Genomic DNA, 22,319 nt, shown 5'->3' with positions numbered 1-22,319 from the left:
GGAACAGAGACAAACCCACAGTCAGCAACTTTCCCATTACTGCATCTGCTGTGTGTGTGTGTGTGCGTGTGTGTGTGTGTGCGTGTGTGTGTGTGTTCTTTGAGCGTAGATTATTTTCTGTGTCTGTACCAGTAGACATGTGTGTTGTTTGTTTGACAAAGAAATGGAAGGACAGTGTGTTTGTGCATCAGATATCAGATGTATTATTATTTGTTCAGCATGTGATCTGCTCTGCGTGTTGTGTGTGCGTGTGTGTGCGTGTGTGTTGGAATGTGTGACTGATTTTCAGTAAACTAGATGGACACTCCGACACCTGCAGATATCTCTGCACTCCACTGATTGGCCGACATTTGACGTATGCGTGTATTGATCAGATGCATCTTGAGAATGATCTGGATCTGCACCGTTCTGCATGATCAACATTCAGATCATAAAACGAGCAACTGAAGAAACATCATGTTGAAGTTCTGCAAAATCCATTTGGGCAGATTCAATGTTTGAATGATTCAATTGTTGAATATAATCTCAGACTAAATAATGAAGCTGAGTTCTGACGCCAAGTCAAACAAAGACGTTATGTTATTTATTTAATCAGGATTAAAAACAGCACTGACGACCAAAGTGACTTTATTTGATGTCGCAGGCGAATTACGTGATTAAATGAGTGAAAATCAATCACTGCTCGAATAGTATGCAAATAAAAAGCACACACACACACACACACACACACACACACACACACACACACACACACACACACACACACACACACACACACACACACACTCAGTAATGCTCACACACCCGTTTGCCAGCTCTCACTGATGGATGCTGATATTTCATCGTTGACGTCTTTTGCGGAGTGTTTGTTTTCTTATAGTAAAACATTACGTGCCGTTTGTGTTTGTAATGATTTTTCAACCTGCCACCGAGCGCTGAGGCTACCGTCATTAATAAAGTCCACTCAGCGCTACGTGCTGCACGACGACGCCAGCGGCAGCAGCCAGCTCGGCTTCATTCTGCTACAATTAGGTCCAATTATGTAAATAGCAGATCACAAAAGATAAAACTAATTTCACTGATTTCCCGAGAGTCGACCTGAGAGTTTCGCGGAGGTGGAGGCTGCTTGATTGTAAAAATTACTAAAGACGTTGTGTTCTCAGTAAAGTTTGGATGAAGAAGAACTTTACAGGGGACACAGCTCTTGAAGCGGCCCATGTGGTAAAAGGTGACTATGACCCAAGTAGCACAAAAGAAATCCGGGCCACCTGTGGTTGAAGCACGGTCTTGCTGTGGCGAACTTGTGGCCCAGATCTGGCAAACAGAAACCGACCGTCCAACTGCCGTCATTCCACGCAGGAAATGGGCCTCATGTTGGAGGTGAGTGTGAATAGGAGTGACATGCCTCCCACCCATTGGACGGTACCAGCTGTCAATCACACTGTGGTATCCCCCAACACATCTGGTGCTTTATGGTCTGTTTGACTCTAAATGATCATAATTCACTAAATGAACATCAGCTGTTTGAAGAAGACGTGAAACTAGAGACTGAGACAGAAACTCCTGAATGTTTCCTGACGTTATAAAGTGAGAAGTAGAGTCACTTTCTAGAGACTTCTATAGAAACTACCAGAGGAGTCGCCCCCTGCTGGTCACTACACAGAAGACAGGTTTCGTCCAGATTCATAAACAGATGTGAACACATGTGGGTGTAGAACAGAAGAGAAGTCACCAGGTCTGAACACCTTCCTCATACGAGACGATCACTGTGCTCGGTTACACACTTTGAAACAACACATGCACAGTCAGCTGCACACCCATCAACACACACTGGGGCGGGATTGGAAACCATTATTTAGCCATTACTCTGGTTTTCTGGGGACACAGTGACACAGTGAAGACACACAGGACGAGACATTAGAGAGATTTTCTGCTGTTTTGCCTCCATGTATGATTTTGTCTTTCAGAGGAGTGGACAGAAAATGTCCTGAATAAACATTTAGCTCTTTATTTTACGTCACTTTGTGAATTTACGTCTGTAGATTTAAATTTGCAGACCCCTAACCCTAACCCTCATTTGCATATTTAAACATAACATTTCGGGAAACTTGTAATAGAAAAGTGAATCGTCTCAGTGACTGCCGCTGGCGTAGCCGTGTAGTGTTGTGTGTGTGTGGTGGTGTCACGCTTCCAGGAACAGGCGTGTTTTCAAAGAGCTGCAGCCGCCACACGTGTAATCACAGTTTCCTCAGAGACAAACACACGTAGACATGGACGTGTGTTTACTCCAGAACAAACTCTGGATGTATCGTCTCTCACTCGGATGTGTCTCCACCTCAGTCTCTGACTTCACTCATGTTGCTTTAGCGCAACGTTTCTCGACGCTGCTTTACACTGAACAGTTTTTATATGGTGGGAAATTCCATGAGTCCTGCGTTCGTTTCAAACTGTTCAGTTGCTATAGATCGTACATGTCTGTCACAGTGGTTACCTGATGTTAATTAACTGTCACATATTAGTAATGATTTTAAAAATGACCTAAGATCTGCGCAGAGGATTCTTTGTCTTTGTGTTTGTGTTTGTACGAAGTCCATCACCATGTTCAATCCTGCAACAGGTTGTAGCATCAGTAGCTTTAAAGCATCGGACTCTGTGGGGGATGATCCGTCTGCAGAACCATTTTTAAGATCTGGTAAATATATCGTTGTTATTTGGTGCCACAGGTCAGAAAGAGTCTTCTAGTCCTTCATCATGGCCGAGGGAAGTTCACTGCACCAACATCTGAGACTGCACGTCGTCAGCTCGTGGACGTTTGTTTTTCCAGTTTAACACACGAGACCTTTACAGCGTCACAAATAAACGCTGTGGCACCCGGCGACTGAGCAGGAGGCCGGATTCACACCGAGAGAAGAATTCCTGTCAGAGAAACCATCACACAGCTGATTCACACTTATTTTCTTTCCCATGTAACAAGCAGGACGTTGTTTGGACGTGTGTCACTTTAAACAACTGTCGGCGATGAAGAGTTCACACACAACGATCGAGCTCTGCAAATCAGGCTGAAAATCATTTGGTGTGATTTAGGGTAGAGGAGGCAGGATTCATGACCTATACTGCAGCCACCCACCAGGGGGCGATCAAGATGATTGTCGTATCAATCATTACACTCAGATCAGGTCAGGCTTTAAATTACTGCGCATTTGTCTGAGCATGTTTAATTTTAATTTCATCTTAAAAGAGAATTTAACACATTCAGCTCCCCTCAGTTGTACAGTTGAACAATACAAAACATTTTTGAAACTCTGCTGACTTTCAAGACAAGTTCTGCTCTTCAGTCTTGAGTAGTTTTCTTCCTGAGTTGAAGGTACTTCTGCCTTGTGAGTACTCTGAGTACTTCACTTCTCTCGCTCTGTTTGTTTATGTGAGCCTGAGAGAGGAATCTCTCCTCTTGGCCCGACGCTGCTCTTTCCCTCTGAGCAGCCGGGTCACAGCGCTCAGGCCCAGTTTGGGGGAAGCCAGCATCATGTGAATTGCAAAGAAAACAGAAAATCCACTTCAGGCTCGGTCTTAACTTTATGATAACACGTAATTAATCGGCTGGAATCTGCAGCCGCAATCAAATGTAGCCTTAACCCTGCATCTCTGTAATTACATGTTAAGGACAGAGAATATTGAACTCTGAGTTTCTCCATATGAACAAACAACCAGAGGACGTGTTTGCAGCTCGTCTGCACAGAAACCTGTTGTGTGTGTTGAGTTGTGTGATTATTGCAGGAAGCTGGGTTTGTTGATTTGCATGTTGTACTTCATGTAATGAAAGTGTTTGAGCTGAGGGTAAACCAACACTGAGGAGGGGTCCTGTCTGCACAGCGGGTGTCAGCCCCGGCACTGTGCTGCAGATTTAAAGGGACACTTCACCTGAAGGGTTGAGGTTCACTTGTATCACCGTAAGATGCATGTTAATATTATTACATAGCTTTTATTTTCTTTAGGGGAATTGAGGGAAAATTCTTGATGGACCTTGATCATAAACTCTTTGCTGTGTTCATGCAGATTGTGTTTGATGCTCAGTTTGCACGAACTCTGCAAACAAACAAAATGCAACTTTATAATTTAACGTAACCAGCACCACCTCCTTCCTGTCAACGTAATGAAATCAAGATGTTTGTTGTTGGTTGTTCTCGTCTTCCTCAGCGCAGGTGAACGTCCCTCTGACCACAGACCACCAGCATGTTGGGAGTGAACAAGATACTTAAAAACAAACAGGTGTATGGGACGATAGCAGTAGTTTTTGTGTGATCCTGCTCACACGTCTGTAACACAGAGACACGTCTGTAGCACAGAGACACGTCTGTAGCACAGAGACACGTCTGTAACACAGAGACACGCCTGTAACATAAAGACACATCTGTAGCACAGAGACTCGTCTGTAGCACAGAGACACATCTGTAGCACAGAGACTCGTCTGTAACACAGAGACACGTCTGTAGCACAGAGACACGTCTGTAGCACAGAGACACGTCTGTAGCACAGAGACACGTCTGTAACATAAAGACACGTCTGTAACATAAAGACACGTCTGTAACATAAAGACACGTCTGTAACATAAAGACACGTCTGTAACATAAAGACACATCTGTAGCACAGAGACTCGTCTGTAACACAGAGACACATCTGTAACACAGAGACACATCTGTAACACAGAGACACGTCTGTAACAGGAGCTGCACGTCCTGATCTGTTCACTGAGACAACAAATACAGACGTGCTTCTTTATTAATGTGCTCCTCAGCGTGTTGCATGTCAGTGTGAACATCCGAGGATCCGTCGGTCTCCTGTGTTAAAATGATAAACGTGCTGCATCTTGTTCGGCTCTACTTTAGTTTCCGATTGACAAATAACAAAATCAAGATGTTTGTTTCATCAGCTGCACACGATCATCAGTATCAGGACTTTGAAAAGATTGTGTAAGATTGTGAAGAAAGAATCACACAGTTTGTCTCGTTAGCGGAGCGGGAAATGTTTGGTCATGGTCGACTGTGAGGTTATATGATGGGTCACATCTGTATCTTATTCAAAGAACTTTCAGAGTTTCTCAAGACACCACGAGGTTGGATCTGAACTGTCCAGTACAGGTCGACGCAGCCCACGGAGGTGATGAGTGACACTTTGTGTTTCTGCATCGTCCTGAGTTTGAATCTGGTGCAGGAGCTCCGTGTGGAGATCGTCTCCCTCGCTCTCTCCCTCCTTCACACCCAAACCATCCGAAATGCAACCGTCTTTAAAAAAGGTGCAGAGAAGAAAGAATCACTTTCATGTGTGTGATTAGAATCAGAGTTTGTGTTTGGACGACCTGCTGCAGAGGCAGAGGGATGAGAGAAAGTTTTCACTCGTTTTAGGGCCGATAAAAAGGGAATGTCTGAGCCCCTTGTGGTGCTTGGACAGACTCCAGTGTGTGTGTGTGTGTGTGTGTGTGTGTGTGTGTGTGTGTGTGTGTGTGTGTGTGTGTGTGTGTGTGTGTGTGTGTGTGTGTGTGTGTGTGTGTGTGGGGTTGTGGTCAGTTTGGCGCTCGGCCACAGCTCACTGGGAACCTCTCCCTCCTGTTTCTCCCCCTCTTTCCTCTCCCCTCCACCACTCACACCTCCTCTCACCCCACCATCTTAACACGTCCAGCGACGTCCGTCCGTCCTCGGTCCCCCATCCATCCATCCCTCCACAGTCTTTTTAGTCTCCTTCTGTCTCTCCTCTCCCTTCTTCGTCTCCTCCTCCTCCTCCTTCATGTCTTCCACCCCTCCATCAGCCTGTCCTCCCTCTGCCCTCAGCTTGTCCACTTCCATGGCAACTGGAGTCTCCCACCGTGCCAACTGGCAGCTGCTGGGTGATGAATGACTCTTTGAACTGGGATTTGAAAACAAAATGGAACCACCATTCATTCTCTCCACACACACACACACACACACACACACACACACACACTGAGGGGGAGTATTCTTCTGTCCAGCTGATAACAGCCTGTCTGCTCCGCTAATTAATTTGGTGGCCTTTAGGACAGAAGATAAATCTCACTTACAGCCTCTCTCTGCTTCCTCTTCTCGTACATATTTGTCATCTCATGAGTCGTGTCTCAAGGTCGGGCTCCGGGCCCCAAACACGGCCCCGACAGGACGAGGCTGAAGCGTTTAATTACTGACGGACTGTCCATCACATTGAAGTAAAAGTATTATTCGGCCTGGGCCCATCACCGGTGTCACACTTTATTCTGTGCAGTGCAGCAATGATTTGACGATCTGTGATTTATTCAACACGACCAATCAGGAGTCAGTTTCAGCTGTCAATCATGCTGGCTCAGCTCTTTTTCTATATCATCAAATAAGAAATAAAAAACCAAACGTATCGTAGTGTGATACATTAATATAACGTGAACTTTGATTGTTTTGTTTGACCTATGTCCCATCTGCTCACATGGAGGGCGGCTGTGGATCATGGGTTAGAGCAGTCATCCTTTAACCAGAAGGTTGATGGTTTGATCCCAGTCTTCCCCATTCCAAATGCCGCCTGAATTTACTCACAGCTTATGATTTGTATCATATCCTTAAATGGAAATTTTCCCATTGACATAAAAAAATCCCTGGTTATTCAGCAAAAACCCACTTTTTTTTTTTTAGAGGAATTTCTGTTAAATGTGAAACATCTGCTCACGCGAAGATAAAAGATGATGGTGACTCTGACAAGGAGCAGAAAGAAAGAGCAGCTTCCACTGAACGTGACACTGACTCAAAGATCCACAAACTGCAACAATATCAAACTATGTTCCGACGTCAGTGGAGACGTGAGTAGTGGAACTACTTCTGAGTAATGTGCGCACGCACACACACACACGCACGCACGCACACACACACACACACGCACGCACACACACACACACACACACACACAGTTGACTCAGCCCATCTGGTCCTGATTGTGGTGAGATGATTGAGATATTTGTCGTAGTTCGTTTGCGGGGGTGTAGTAGTGGTGACCGGACATTCTAACACACACACAAACACACACACACACACGCACGTACACACACTCACTCCCTCAGTCATGTAGAAACACAAACACAGAGCTGTGGCCCTTCGACACACTCTCAGCGTTGGGGTTCAAACACACAACAGACTGTGACATTTAGTGACACACAAACACACAGAAACACACAAAGCTGTGATATACATTAAACTCTGCTCATCTTTTCTTGCCATGTGATTTTGGAGTCAGTCACTTCATTGCTGCATTTTCACTTTCAAGTTTTCTGTGTAAAAATGAATCAGTTTTAAATCGTTCAAACTTCTTCAAATGAGAACGACAACTTCCAGTGGATGTCGGAATATTGACCGACTGACGCAAATATCTAAATCGCTGTTGATTGATGTGAAGTTTTGCTCTGGAGGTTTATACAGGATATCATTGGTTGTTCAGAGTAAGCGTGTGACACGGCCACAAACTTCAGGATAAACCAGTCTGTGGAGATTACTGGGTCAGATCCACACTACTACGATTTACTGCTACGTTCTGGTTTTAATACAGAGTTTTTTCACGTGTTTTCAGGTGTGTTAGTATGGACAGGGGATTAAAACTGGATGAGGCCTAAACCATCCATCCGTGTGCCTCAGGCAGTAATGATAAGAAACAGTAGACAGAGTGGTATCATGCTGAGGGACGTGTGCTCACATTAACATCTAGTTTTGATCTCTTGGTTGCTTTAAATCAAATATTGGACCTGCTTTTGTTTTGGGGGGGTTTCAGTCGACCATGCACCTGCCAGAGAGGAGATCTGATTTGATCCTGGTTTTATTAGGAGCCGTTTTGTTTGTGTTTGGCCCACGTCTGGTGCAGAGTCCTCATGTTGGCGTCCACTGGGAACAAGATTCAAAACACCAGTTCTAACTTGGTTCCTCTCCACTGCTTTCCCACTCCTTCATAAATTTAGCTTTCCCATAAAAAGCATTAAAAACACTGAAGGAGAGAAAATGAAAGTTAATATTCCATCTGGTTCTGGTTTAATTCTCTGTCGTACAAAATACCCAGAACTCTGGACGGGAAGTCACAAACAGTTTTCCGATATTTAAATGTTCGCAGGGTGAATGGTTTGAATCCACCTGACCACTCAAAACAAATCAGGTAATTTACACTAATTAGCAACAGGTTTTGTTTGAAAAGTTCAAAATCTCCGCCTGGATATTATCACACTTTCATTCAGAGGGATTTGTGCAGGCGTCCAACATAAACACACAACACGTTGCTAAGGAGGACGGAAGTGAATCGTCCCGTGGAGATTTTTCCATTGCACAACCTGCACGGTACCAAAACAAACAACTGGGACATCTACGCAGGACTTACACGACACCAGAGAGACCCCGACACTCGACGGATACAAGACGACCTGGCTGTGGGTTCCACCAGATCATGTGCAGCTCAACACAAAGTCACACATGGAGAAGAGACGGTGAGGAGGGCGTTGGAGAGAGAGGGAGGAAAAGCAGAACATCAAGTGCAGCGGTGTTCGGACAGGAAGCCCGAGGCTGTCGGCTCCACAACATCTGGACGCTGGGATTCTTAGAGACGCAAAGAAATTATATAAGAGGCTCGGCAAGTCACCCAGTGTTTATACACCATGAGTTTGGTGAAGCCACACAAACAAGTCCACACAACTGCAGTGTAGCTCCTGTGTGTGTGTGTGTGTGTGTGTCATTTCACACTGATATATCTTAAAGTGTTGATGTTTCTGATCAGTTTGGTTTTACTTAGTTATCTGATGATATAAAAATGGGCTGAGACGTCATGATTGACAGCTGTCTGTCAACGCACCCGCTCGCTTGTGATGATTCCTGAGGAAAATCTCCTGTTGTCTTGTCACGTCGACTCCTTCACACATTGATTCTCCGGAGTGTTTACGAGGGGAGTGGCCTGAAAAAGAAAGTTGGGAGGCCGTCACTCGGACATTTGCGTTCTCACAAACAGCCCCTGTGGAGGACGTCTGGAGGTTCTCCGGAGTTCAGTGCATGTCTGAGAGCAGCTTCGGAGAACGAATGGATGGTTGAGAGCTTGACCAGACGATGGCACTAAATACAAAGTTCAGAGGATCGTCGACATCATGTGTCGGCAGACGGTGAGGATGTTTACACCCAGTAGCTGTGGAAAAAGTGCATGAACTTAGAAATGTGTTTACATGACTTGATCCTGCATCACACTCTCATCAGAGGATGGACATGTGGTTGGCAGGGGCAGGAAGTTATTTTAGGGAGAAACAAAAGTCGGCAGCAACGTGGTGTAAAAGTCGTGAACGTGTTTGTGGTGAGTTCAGTTCAGTCTCAGATCCTCCGTCAGTGCCTCAGTTTACCAGCTCAGGTCCCGACACACTCCTGCACTTGTTACCCCAGATCCATATCGGTGCCACTTGCCTGTGCGTCACTCTTGTTATCGGAGGCTGTTTGGTAACACACACACACACACACACACACACACACACACACACACACACACACACACACACACACACACACACACACACACACACACACACACACACACACACACACACACACACACACACACACACACACACACACACACACACACACACACACCACACACACACACACACCCTCTGTGAAGTCACCCAGAGGGCCAGATCATAGTGAAGCCAACATGTGGTTTGAGTTAACATCTCAGAAACAAGCCCTCCATACGGGGGGTTGTCTGTGTATTTCCAGAGTACATGAGTGGGTGTGTGTGTGTGTGTGTGTGTGTGTGTGTGTGTGTGTGTGTGTGTGTGTGTGTGTGTGTGTGTGTGTGTGTGTGTTGTATCTTTCATCCTACAGCAGGAAGTAAGGGTCAATTAAAAAGTCAGCACATTGTGTCTCAGGAGATTCAGCAAAAAAATAACATGAAAAAAGAACCTGCAAAACTTAGATTTTCTTGTTTCTCTCATTAAATCTTTTGTTATTTTTTTCTTCAGCTCTCATACAGACGACACGTATGTGCTCTCCCCCCTCTCTGCTCGTCAGTCAGGTGAAGCCTTTGGTTTCCATCACAGTTAATCTGTGCAGCATCACAGGAAGCAGAAACCACAGCTCGTTCCAGCTGTTTTCTCCACGTTTGATTATTTGATTAACTTCTCACTGCGTCACAGCATCTGTTTTTTGTTCAGGTTCGCACAATTTACTCCGTCGCGCAAAACCCTCTCCAACGAGCCACTCGGATTCATGGCCGCTGCGATTCCTATCTGTCCTCTCGTAAAAATCACTTTTTGGTTGAAGGGAGCGATGGTTGTTTAATCTGAATGTGAATTGAAGCAGACTAAACATAATAACACCGGAGTTACTGTAATTGGGCAGTGAAAATGAGTAATAGTGCCGTCAGCGTGCATGGAGACTGATGACTGAGATAAAGTCAATCAGAGAGGATAACATCAGTCGGTGAAAGGAATAAAACCATGAACGTATAACGCTGGAGGATTCGTCAGCAGTTATTTTATGGAAAATGAAAAACACATTTCAGCCAAATGGACGGAGTCACTATCAATCCTCAGGGATTTTCATTTCATTGTGTTCACTCAAGGTCTGTTTGTGCGTTTTTCACTGAATTTGAGCAAAGCTTGGCTCAGACTCACAAAACGAGTGACAAATCATTGGTCTGGATCCACATCATTGGTTTGGAAGTGTCCTTCAACACTGACCCTGCATGAACGGCTGCACCACAGACTGTCTGATAGTGTGTGTTTGTAATGTTGTGTTCTCTTGTCCTGTGTTGATCCTCAAACTCTTCAACAGTGTACTGTCACTTTTATTAACAGTCTATGGTGCAGAGTTGTAGAAAAGTTAGAAAACTTTGTGTTCATCCGACCTGTTTCATCTGCACTTTATTACTGTTCACATGTGAGGTTTATAAATGAGTCTGAATGATTTACTGATCATATTTCGACTGTTTCAGAGTCTGTTAAACAACCGACACAATCTGCAGATTCAAGTTCACATCTTTTCAAAATAAAAGCTCTCAGGAACTAACTGTTAAGGTCACGGAGAGAGGCCGTGGAAATGTGATGAGATCCACTTAATCAATGAATCCATTTTTATTTGTAAAGCCCATATTCACAAATCAAAGTTTGCCTCAGAGATCTTAACAAGGTGCCACATCCTCTGTTCTTCACCGTCAACAAGAGTAAAACTACCAAAGAAAATCCAATTAACAGGAAACAGTAGAAACCTGAGTCCCATGTGAGGATCCCTGAAGATGCTGCGTGTAACTGAACACATCAACTAAATAACAGGACTTACAACACTGATTAGAAGAAACTGATTGTAACATGATGGAAAAGTATTTGTACATAAGAAAATGTCTGATAGAGATGAAGGGAGCAGCAATAACAAATGAATTGAGGAGTTTGTTGTCAGTGATGGTAGAAGAAGTGTTGTTGTGATCATAGTCCACGATCAGCTGCCACCACCATCACGATCCAAATCGACAGGATCGACACGAGACTCAACACACACACACACACACACACACACACACACACACACACACACACACACACACACACACACACACACACACACACACACACACACACACACACACACACACACACACACACACTTGGATCTCATCAAACAGCCTCACTGGTAACGGGGTCTCCCACAGGGACCGATCTGTTTGTTGGTGCAGTGGTATATTTATCAACTCGCTGCTTCTCAGTGGCACTGATATCCTGGGGACGTTTTAGGGAGAAATAGATGGACGGATTATTTATTTGTCAGAGGTCAAAGGTCACAGCATGGCAGTGTGACTTGGCATCAGTTTATATTCCCAGACACATGGGGACCTGCGTCTTTATACCACAGACCTCCTGATTGTGCGTTTGATTTGATGAACTTCATGCACCCAGCCGGTGGTTTTACTGCAACACGTTCCAACACATTATTTCTTCTGTTTGTGTCCTTTTATTCTGCAGCTGGAGAACTTCGTACAGAACAGCGTGAGACGAGACATCACCAACATACCGTCACACGTCGTGCACAACCAGACGGCCACTATGCTGGAGATCGGAACAAACCTCCTCACGCGCACGGCAGAGCAGACACGCAAACTCAACGTGGTGGAAGCCAAGGTAACGGCCAAACATCGCAGTTCAGTCAGACAACTCACGTTTAAAGGTTTATTGCAGCAGTAGAACAGGTTTGGTGTTCGGCGTCTAGGCTCCAACTTAATCACTCCCCACATGATTACACAGGAATGATGGGAGTGATGAGAAAATACTTGTAACCCCCCGTCGGAGCCTACAGGTGGATGCTGGGTGGTGGAGGGGCTGAAGCAACCGGTAGCAATACTGCTGCATCAGTGCGAGCAAAGGGGATGATGGGAAATTTCTCTCTTTTTGGATGAAGTATCTTATCAATTTCATGGCGGATCACGTGTTTTTGTTTACAGCACATCAACACCAGCGTCGCACCATATCACCAAGTTGACATCTTCATGCATCCATCGTGTGACAGAGAGACCATTTAATGCTTTGAAAGTAATGAGTAGAAGTTAGAAATCAAAACGTAATGTAACAGGCTGTAGGAGTAATGTGTATTGCAAATTTCATTTCTTCCACCAGGTGCTGAACCACACGTCTCGGATTGAGATCCAGCTTCTGGAGAACTCTCTGTCCACCAACAAGCTAGAGAAGGAGCTGCTACTCCAGACGTCCGAAATCAGTCAGCTGCGAGACAAGAACAGGTACAAAATCAGGAATCAACGATTCAACCTCAGTCTCGGAGTAGAGACTGGATCGTTTAATGTGGGTCCTTGTTCATTACTGAACTATTTTCACTTCAGTCAGGAACACTTTGTATTATTGCACAAATGGTAATACAGTTATGCCTTGTGCGGATGGCTCCATTCTTTAGATGTTCCCTGGATTAGCCAAGCAGCATGCTAAGATAAAACAGGGAACACATGCAGTAAGTTCTTCTTCCTTTTGTGTCACTTGGTCTTGAGTTTGCTGACAAGCTCGAGGTTGGTTGCTTTCAAGCCCTCCAGGTCCTCAGTGTTTCCCTCAATGTTGGACTGTTTCACATCCTGAAGATCCTCCTGATCTCCTGAGCGTTGTTTTGTTTCTGCAGCTGATGTTTCAGCTCCAGTGTCTGGGTCTGCTCCTCTTCCAGCTCGGCAGTAAGATCCTCTTCCTTTTGTGACAGAGACTTGGTATTTACTGTCTCTGCCTCCAGCATGGTAGAGAGCCTGGGAATGTTGCTCTGGAGATTCTGACTGAGTTCTTTCTCAGCATTAAGTTTGGTGACAAGTTCAAGGTTGGTTGCTTTCAAGCTCTCCAGTTCCTGCAGTTGCAGAGCATTTCTCTCAATGTTGGACTGTTTCACTGCCTGAAGATCCTCCTGATGAGCGTTGTGTTGTTTCTGCAGCTGATGTTTCAGCTCCAGTGTCTGGGTCCACTCACTCTGCAGCTTGGCAGTGAGATCCTCTTTCTCATTTGTCAGAGACTTGTTCTTTTCAGTCTCCGTCTCCAGGCTCATATAGAGTTTGATGGCTTGTCTTTGGAGGTCCTGATTAAGCTCATCCTCCTCCTGACATTTTTTGACAAGTTCAAGGTTGGTTGCTTTCAAGCTCTCCAGTTCCTGCAGTTGCAGAGCCTTTCTCTCAATGTAGGACTGTTTCACATCCTGAAGATCCCCCTGATGAGCGTTGTTTTGTTTGTGCAGTTGATGTTTCAGCTCCAGCGTCTGGGTCCACTCACTCTGCAGCTCAGCAGAAAGATCCTCTTTCTTTCTTGTGAGAGACTTGGTCTTTTCTGTCTCGGCCTCCAGCATGGTAGAGAGCTTGGTAATGTTGCTCTGGAGATTCTGACTGAGTTCTTTCTCATCTTTCAGTTTGGTGACAAGTTCAAGGTTGGTTGCTTTCAAGCTCTCCAGTTCCTGCAGTTGCAGAGCATTTCTCTTAATGTTGGCCCATTTCATTGCCTGAAGATCGTCGTGATGAGCGTTGTGTTGTTTCTGCAGCTGATGTTTCAGCTCCAGTGTCTGGGTTCGGCCCGTCTGCAGCTCAGCAGAAAGATCCTCTTCCTTTTTTGTCAGAGACTTGTTGTAATCTGTCACTGTTTCCAGGCTGATAGAGAGCCTGGTAATTTCCCTCCGGAGGTCCAGATAGAGCTCTTCGTCAGCTTTAAGGTCAAGGTCGGTTTCTGTACTGCCCTCCGTGTCCTTCAAGTGGCAACTCTTTGCCTCTTTAAGGGACTGTTTCCATAGCATAAAGTGCTGCAGATGGGAATCTGCTTGTTTTTGCAACTTATCTTTCAACAGCAGACGCTGGATGGACTCTTTCTTCAGCTCGGCCGAGAGAAATTTAACCATGTCTGACAGAGACTTGATCTTTTCATTCTTTACCTCCTGTTCGTCAGAGTTCCATTTTGCAGACTTGCAAATGTTTAGCTTTTTCATCCTGGTCACTATTGTTGAACATTACCCATGCATTCTTGTCTAAAATTGTCTGCAATATTGGCAGGTGACTGTTTCACATTCTAATTGTACAGTAAGTTTTCATCATCCAAAGGCTTTTGTCTATGAGCTTTCAAATGAAAGGCAGGTATCAACTTGGATACCTTTGATCTTCAAAAGTAATGGTGCCAGCTGCTGTTAAACCTCAAAGAAGAAGAAGACACATAAATGAATATGGTATATATTTGTCATATAAATGTATATATAGTGGATCAGCTGAGTACACGCTGCGCTCTGATTGGACGCTGTGGGAATGAACAAATGTGTCTCATCTGACACTCTGAATAATTTCAGAGCCCCTGGTTCCCTGGTTCTGCTTCTCTGATGACACTCTGAAACATTTGAGAGCACATCAACTCTCTCTATATATATAATATGTAATTATTTTTTATATAATCAATATCCATTGCTTAAACACAATATGCATTGTGTTTTGTCCTTTTATGGTACTTGTGTGTAATTATCATGAAGTCATTATTTCATTTTGAAAATATCACAGTTATTATCAGCACTGGCATATCAGTACCATGGTTACCAGTGTTGTTCTAATCAGTTTGCTTGTGTTCCGCACACACACACAAACACACACACACACACACACACACACACACACACACACACACACACACACACACACACACACACACACACACTGTACAGACCGCAGCACCACAGCGATCAGTGACTCCCCATCAGTCCACATCCCAGTAAAAGGTGTTTCCTCGTTCATGTGCGGGTCAGCATGATGAAGTGTTTGGAGGCAGGAGCTGATAACGTGTTTCAGCTCTCGATATGACCACGGACTCACCGCTAATGTCAAACAATGTCACTCGTAGACGTAAAACCACGACATGACACATGTGCACACGCGAGAACAACGGGAGGTCGTGTCTGACACTTGTCAATTACTCTTCAGCAGAAATTGAACTTGTGGTTGGAAAAGCGTCGTGAGCAGTTTGGACATTAGTGTCGGGAGCAGTGTTACTAAACCTAACAAACGAGTGGAGTAAATATTTGCAGATCAGGATGGGAAATGTTATTAAAGTTAAAGATATTGTATCGTGGCAATTTCATTTTAAAAACAGACTGGCGACAGAGAAGGAGATTCTTCTGTCGTGAATGATCGTTGAACATCAGACTTTGCTGCTGCATGTTTCTGAGGGACTGATTCTAAATTCTGTTCAAAATCAGTTTGCTGCGAGACCTTTATCGAGTTCTCCCGAGAACAGCAACATTTGACAGTAATTTGTGATGGTTTTGCAGGAGTCCTGCCAATAGAAGCTGTGGCTTGTTTGGAAAAACCTTTTTGCCAATTCACATTAGAAACAATGAGAGACGTGCGATGGTGGTTGAGTCAAAGACAGATTTGTCACTTTTACTTCTGTTTTCTTTTCACTTAATCGGGAACTTTGCCCATTTTCAACCTGCTTTATATTATAACAATATCTATAGTATAGGAAGATTTAATCTCCCACCTGTTGCCTGGACCGAGATTTACTCGATCTTTTGTTTCCACATCAGAAGATGACTTTTACGTCCCTGGAGGATTCTTTCCAGCTCCCTGGCTGTGTGCTACAACTACAACGTGCACTTTGTGACACAAGTGACTTTCCACAGCAGTACCTCAGGATGCTTTACCACAAACAGATGATTATTACTCATTACCTCAGGAACAAGTCACGTCAAAACCATTGATAACCAGTGATAAAGTTGGTTTGACACGCAGATGTTGACTATTCATTTCTTCGGTGTTTGGACCCTGGCTCCGCAGCTCGTATTTGTAAACATGCTAAGCTCCGGTCAAGCATCCTATAGGAGAGAGGCCTGGGCGCCTGGTGCATTCTGGGTATTGTAGCATTTCTACCTTTTGGGGGAAAAGGTAATACCACAGTCCCTTTTCTCGGTTTTCTCCCGTCATGTTGCACCAATTTTTCCACCTTTCTACTGAGGAGATGCACAGGTTTTATTACAGGGCTCCATCCTCCCAATGACTTCTTCAATGTGTCTTTCAGTCACCTGGAGAGTAAAGTTCAGATGTTGGAGTCTCGGCAGAGAGGAGAGCTGGAGGACATGAAGGAGCAGAAGAGCCGACTGCAGGTACACGTCATACAAATGATTCATTCAGACCAAGTATTTTGCATTTACAAGACATAGATTTTAGTGCACGAGATGATGAGTGCATGAGCTCTTAAATGTAAAACTATGCAGATCTGATCAGTTTCTATTGATTCATACTACTTTAACGAATCTGGCTGAGAAGTGTACACTCAAAACAAACTTAAGAGGTTATGTTTTCACCCCTGTCCATTTGTTTGCTGGTAGTTTGTTTGAAATCACCATGAAACTTGGTGGGAGGACATGGAATGGGTCAGGGAAGAACTCATTCATTTTTGGGGCGGATCCAGAATATTTTTTCCACTTTCTTTAACTTTTCCAAGATTTGGCACAGATTTGGCCAAATCTTATATATCCGAATATTCCATGAGAGTAGTTCATGTTTTTTTCACTTTCTTTAACATCGTGAGATAGAGGTTTGTCAACATTTTCCTTGATTTCTCAGAGTAACATTTATCGAACTTGGTGAAAAAAAAGAAATAGGTATAATAAATGTTCCTGCTGACGAACAAACCAACAAGAAACCGAGGGAAAGAGGAGAAAACGTAACCTCCTTGGCAAAGGTGATTAAAAGGAACAGAGGCAGATGAGGATTGTTGTTGGAGACAATAAAATCAGAGCTGTTAAACAAAAGAAAACCGACTGATGTTTGGAACAGGGAGATGGAATAGGGGCTTGCTCCGTCCTCTCCACATCGACCTGGTGTTGCAGTACCTGCCGGAACGGTGCACCAACACGGTAGATGGCGGCGACGCACCTTGACGTTGGTTGCCATCCGCCAATTAACCGAACAAAGAAGAAGACAAAAGAAAATGTTTTTCTCTCAGTCTGTTGTCAGGACTCAGATGACGGCCATCGAGTCTTTGGAGAGGCAGCTGAGAGTCGCCAGCAGCAACAACACGGCTCTGCAGAGGCAGCAGGCTCAGCTGATGGTGTCTGTCCACACACTCATTAACATGGTGGCTAGTACTACAGGTATACACACACACACACAAATTCCCTAATGTGTTCTCTAACCCCTTACCTAACCTTAAACATCAAAACCTTATAACCCAGTCTTTAAAAAAATGTGAGGAACAGGCCAAAATGTCCTCGCTCTCTGAGGTTTATGCTCAAAATTATCCTCACAAAGACACAACATACTCACACACCCATGAGTCTTCACTGTATTTGTTTGTGTGTGTGTGTGTGTGTGTGTGTGTGTAGCGTCACCTCCTGGGAACCAGATGTGGAGGGACTGTGCAGACGCCTACAAGGCCGGTCACTCTGCCAGCGGAGTGTATCACATCTTCATCAGCAACAGGACTCAACCTGTGCAGGTAATGTCTGACCTGCAGCAATGTTTTCTCTATGTTCTAAATTCAGTTATGTCGATCAGTGTGAGCAAACGTTCTGGTAGAATCAGAACCAATGAATGGACCAGAACACATTCCACACTGACTCTGTATCAAGCCATAACCTCAATACTTTAACACATCGACCTAATTATTCCAGAAATCTCTGTTTGTCCGTGTCTCTCATATCTCGAGAACCGTTCATCCAATCGCCTTCACACTTGACACATGTGTTGTTCGAGGCCAAAGGAAGTGCAGTGTCGAATACGTGATACGTTCGGTACTATTTCACTTTTAATAAACAGCCAATCAGTGCTCTGTAGAAGCAGCGGCGGCTGGGATCACGTTCATGAAAACTGACAAGTTTCAGAAAGATAAACTGCAACCAGCATCACCCCAGGCAAAGCAAACGGCCCATTCCAAACAATGGACACTGCCGTAGTATTTGAAATTTGAAGTTTTAGTACTTTCCCATCTTCTCCTGAAGGTGTACTGTGACATGGAGACGAGCGGCGGAGGTTGGACAGTTTTCCAGCGACGGTTTAATGGCAGCGTGGACTTCCAGAGGAGCTGGAAGGAGTACAAGATGGTGGGTTTCTCTAATGGGAGCATTGAATCAAAATTTAGAATAAGATCTGTTCGTGCATCGCACCTCACCCTCGTCCCCATCATCCCACTCTGCAGGGTTTCGGGGACCTGTTGGGAGAGCACTGGTTGGGTAATGAAGTTTTGTACCTGCTGACCAGTCAGGGTCAGTACTCTCTAAGGGTGGACCTGAAAGACTGGGAGGGAAACCCTGCCCACTCCCAGTACGACCGCTTTACGCTGACCAGTGAGAGGCAGCAGTACAGGTGAGTGACAGTTAAACTTCACCACTATCTATCTATCTATCTATCTATCTATCTATCTATCTATCTATCTATCTATCTATCTATCTATCTATCTATCTATCTATCTATCTATCTATCTATCTATCTATCTATCTATCTGTCTATCTATCTTCTATCTATCTGTCTATCTATCTATCTATCTATCTATCTATCTGTCTATCTATCTATCTATCTATCTATCTATCTGTCTATCTATCTATCTATCTATCTATCTATCTATCTGTCTATCTATCTATCTATCTATCTATCTATCTGTCTATCTATCTATCTATCTATCTATCTATCTATCTATCTATCTATCTATCTATCTATCTATCTATCTGTCTATCTATCTATCTATCTATCTATCTATCTATCTATCTGTCTATCTATCTATCTATCTATCTATCTATCTATCTATCTATCTATCTATCTATCTATCTGTCTATCTATCTATCTATCTGTCTATCTATCTGTCTATCTATCTATCTATCTATCTATCTATCTATCTATCTATCTATCTATCTATCTATCTATCTATCTGTCTATCTATCTATCTATCTATCTATCTATCTGTCTGCCCATCTATCTATCTATCTATCTATCTATCTGATCTATCTGTCATCTGATCTATCTATCTATCTATCTATCTATCTGTCTATCTATCTATCTATCTATCTATCTGTCTGTCTATCTACTATCTATCTATCTATCTATCTATCTATCTATCTACCTCATCTATCTGTCTGTCTATCTGTCTATCTATCTATCTATCTATCTATCTATCTATCTATCTGTCTATCTATCTATCTATCTATCTATCTATCTGTCTATCTATCTATCTATCTATCTATCTATCTATCTATCTATCTATCTATCTCTCTATCTATCTATCTATCTATCTATCTATGTAATGTAATGTAATGTAATGTAATGTAATGAAGTACAGTACTTACTCTCCACCCCGCCCCTGCCTCCTGTCTCTCAGGTTGTATCTGAGAGGTTACAGCGGCACAGCAGGGAGGCAGAGCAGCTTGAACACCCACAGGACCAGCTTCAGCACCCGAGACCAGGACAACGACAACTGTGACCACTGCAAATGTGCCCTGATGCTCACTGGAGGTAAAGTTCAACCTCTTCATCTCCTGCTGAGCTCTTACTAAGGGGAAGACAAACTGGAAAAGGTCCCAATTCACCTGTGATCTCATCGGGTGTAGCCACAAAGATTAATAAATGATGGAGTCTAATGCCGCAGAATTTTCACACGTCAGGATTTCATACAAAGTCGATACAAAGACGCGATTAGATGCGAGTATCTCGTCTCTCGCCCTGGACATTACAAATCGCACCTTTGGTTCATTTGACACGGCGTGATGGACGCAACATTTGCGTTTGCAGCACTTACCGGTTGTGTTTATTCCTGATTCAAGTGATTAACGCGAATACACACAAATCACGTGTTTAGGGCATCGTCAAAATGCAGCATAATGAAATTGAATAAACAATATCTCTCTCTGTCGTAAATCACACCAAATAAAGAAACAACATATACGTTGTTGTTTAAGTGTTTCACTGCTTGGACCAGGGTCTAAATGAAGTTATGGATAAAAGTCCCTGTGCACATCCCTCTCTGTGTCTGTCTCTCTCTCCGTCAGGTTGGTGGTTCGACGCCTGTGGTTTCTCCAACCTAAACGGAATCTACTACACCATCGGCCACAACATCAGGAAGCTTAACGGTATCAAGTGGCACCACTTCAGAGGCCCGAGCTACTCTCTGCGCTCCACCTCCATGATGGTTCGACCCTACGACTTCTAGCAGCACCCCTCAGCCTTCATGATGGAACAACCCAATGGCACCCCTCCAATATACCGTTAAGATGGTGTGACTCTACAGTCCGACCCCTAAGTCCACTACCTTGATAGTACACTCCGACCGCTTACAACAACACTTCTTGCATCCACAAGGGTACAAACCTGACTTTAGCAGACAGTGAGAATCACAACCTTAATCGACCGGCATGGTTTGAAAGTTTTGCCGGATGAGTTGTTTTATGTAAACCTGCCCGAGATCCACGAGGGTTGTAAATGTGATGCTCAAAAAGAACCAGTTCATTCCCGAGGGGTATTTGGAAATCAAAGGCGTTTCTGAATCACCACAGTCGGTGGCGGGCAGATGTTCAAAGTGTTTTTACACGTAAAAAGGTGACAGAAATAATTGTGAAAACTGAGAATCAGCAAGAGGGTGAAACCCTGCTGACTTTCTCTGGCCAACGATGGCACGAAGTAGGCGTCAAAGTATCTGTGAACGCCACTAATCCTTCGTCCCAAAGCTTTTCCACCATCTGATGAGAAGCTCCCATGGCAGCTACATGGTACAGACCTTTCTGACTTTGGAGCATCTCCACTTCAACATATCTCTGCAGGTAGTTTTCTCGAGGTTAATCCCCTGTTTACCTTTTCCCACATGTGGAGATTCCTTCTGTTTGGGAACCAGGGGTCATTCTGCTTCTGTGATTGTCTGTTGACCGAAGGTCGTATCACCGTCTTCCACTGCAGTGAAACCTCCCTCTCTAACAGTGTCAGAGTGATGCAGAGCAGAAGGTCCTGTGATGTTGTGTTTTCTGGCTTCAGGTGGAACAGGTGGACTTTCTCTCTGTCAGACAATCACAGTTCTGAATATCTCCAGAGGAGGATGATACATGTCCTCACACCAAGGAGGCTTCCAGTCTGAGGAATGAACTGGTTGACCAGGAGTTCATGAAGACACAAAGAATTCAAATTCAATGAAAGGTGTGTAGGTTGATGACTGGATATTTGACTGTGATGTTTAAGTCAATAAGAAAGTAATAGGGTACGAGATTGGACAAGAAAAGATCTAAGAAAACTCTAACTATGTTTACAGGAACAACTAAATCATGAAATGAGAGACCGTCCTGTTTCATGAACTGGAAATGTGTCCGACAAGTCGTCTGGTTCAAGACCCTGAAGTGATTTAAAGTTGAGTCAATCAGGGACAGACAGTGGTTTCTTTCTTCTTTACAATAAAGTAAATGAGTATTTTTCCCAAAAATGTCAAACTATTCCTTTAAAAACACGTATTACTGGTGTTGATCAAACTCAGCTTTAGAATTTGAAACAGTGGTGGCTGATGATGATCGTGAGTCAGCTGTTGATACAGTTTGATATCTGAAGCCTCTGCAGGTTTCACAGGTTGAGACGTCACATGTTTATTTGTCAGAATGCATAAGTCTTATTAAAATGCACTTTATGGAAGAGAACCTGAGTGTTTGTTTTGACCTTTGCCCTCAGTGTTACTGTGTGTTGAATGATACTGAAAACAGTAACAAATTACACTTTGTTTTACAGGTTTAAAAATGTTCTTTTGATTTACTGCATATGTGTTTCAAAGCTTGTCCACTCAACTGTAAACAGTTTGTTTTGTACAATAAAATATGTCAATAAAG

General features: G+C 43.9%; 1 protein-coding gene across 2 annotated transcripts in view; it reads left to right on the top strand.

Moving 5' to 3' along the window:
• Window positions 1-22,319, top strand: part of angpt4 (angiopoietin 4) — a 31,140-nt gene extending 8,821 nt beyond the window's left edge. Inside the window, exons 2-11 of one of the 2 annotated variants that reach the window (XR_004694603.2) lie at window positions 11,996-12,151; window positions 12,644-12,765; window positions 16,550-16,634; window positions 17,480-17,627; window positions 17,859-17,971; window positions 18,474-18,575; window positions 18,671-18,837; window positions 19,844-19,977; window positions 20,511-21,645; window positions 21,758-22,319. Coding sequence is in view for 1 of the 2 variants with exons in the window: in XM_035148034.2 (XP_035003925.1) it covers window positions 11,996-12,151; window positions 12,644-12,765; window positions 16,550-16,634; window positions 17,480-17,627; window positions 17,859-17,971; window positions 18,474-18,575; window positions 18,671-18,837; window positions 19,844-19,977; window positions 20,511-20,671 (1,188 nt within the window). In the remaining variant the exon portion in view is untranslated. Of the gene's footprint in view, window positions 1-11,995; window positions 12,152-12,643; window positions 12,766-16,549; window positions 16,635-17,479; window positions 17,628-17,858; window positions 17,972-18,473; window positions 18,576-18,670; window positions 18,838-19,843; window positions 19,978-20,510 lie in introns of both variants that reach the window. The other variant, XM_035148034.2, reaches the window with a different exon arrangement.

Source organism: Hippoglossus stenolepis, chromosome 3 (genome assembly GCF_022539355.2).
Source record: "Hippoglossus stenolepis isolate QCI-W04-F060 chromosome 3, HSTE1.2, whole genome shotgun sequence".
Classification (NCBI taxonomy): domain Eukaryota; kingdom Metazoa; phylum Chordata; class Actinopteri; order Pleuronectiformes; family Pleuronectidae; genus Hippoglossus; species Hippoglossus stenolepis.
Note: the sequence above shows the minus strand (reverse complement) of the source record. Positions and strands in the feature narration are given on the sequence as shown.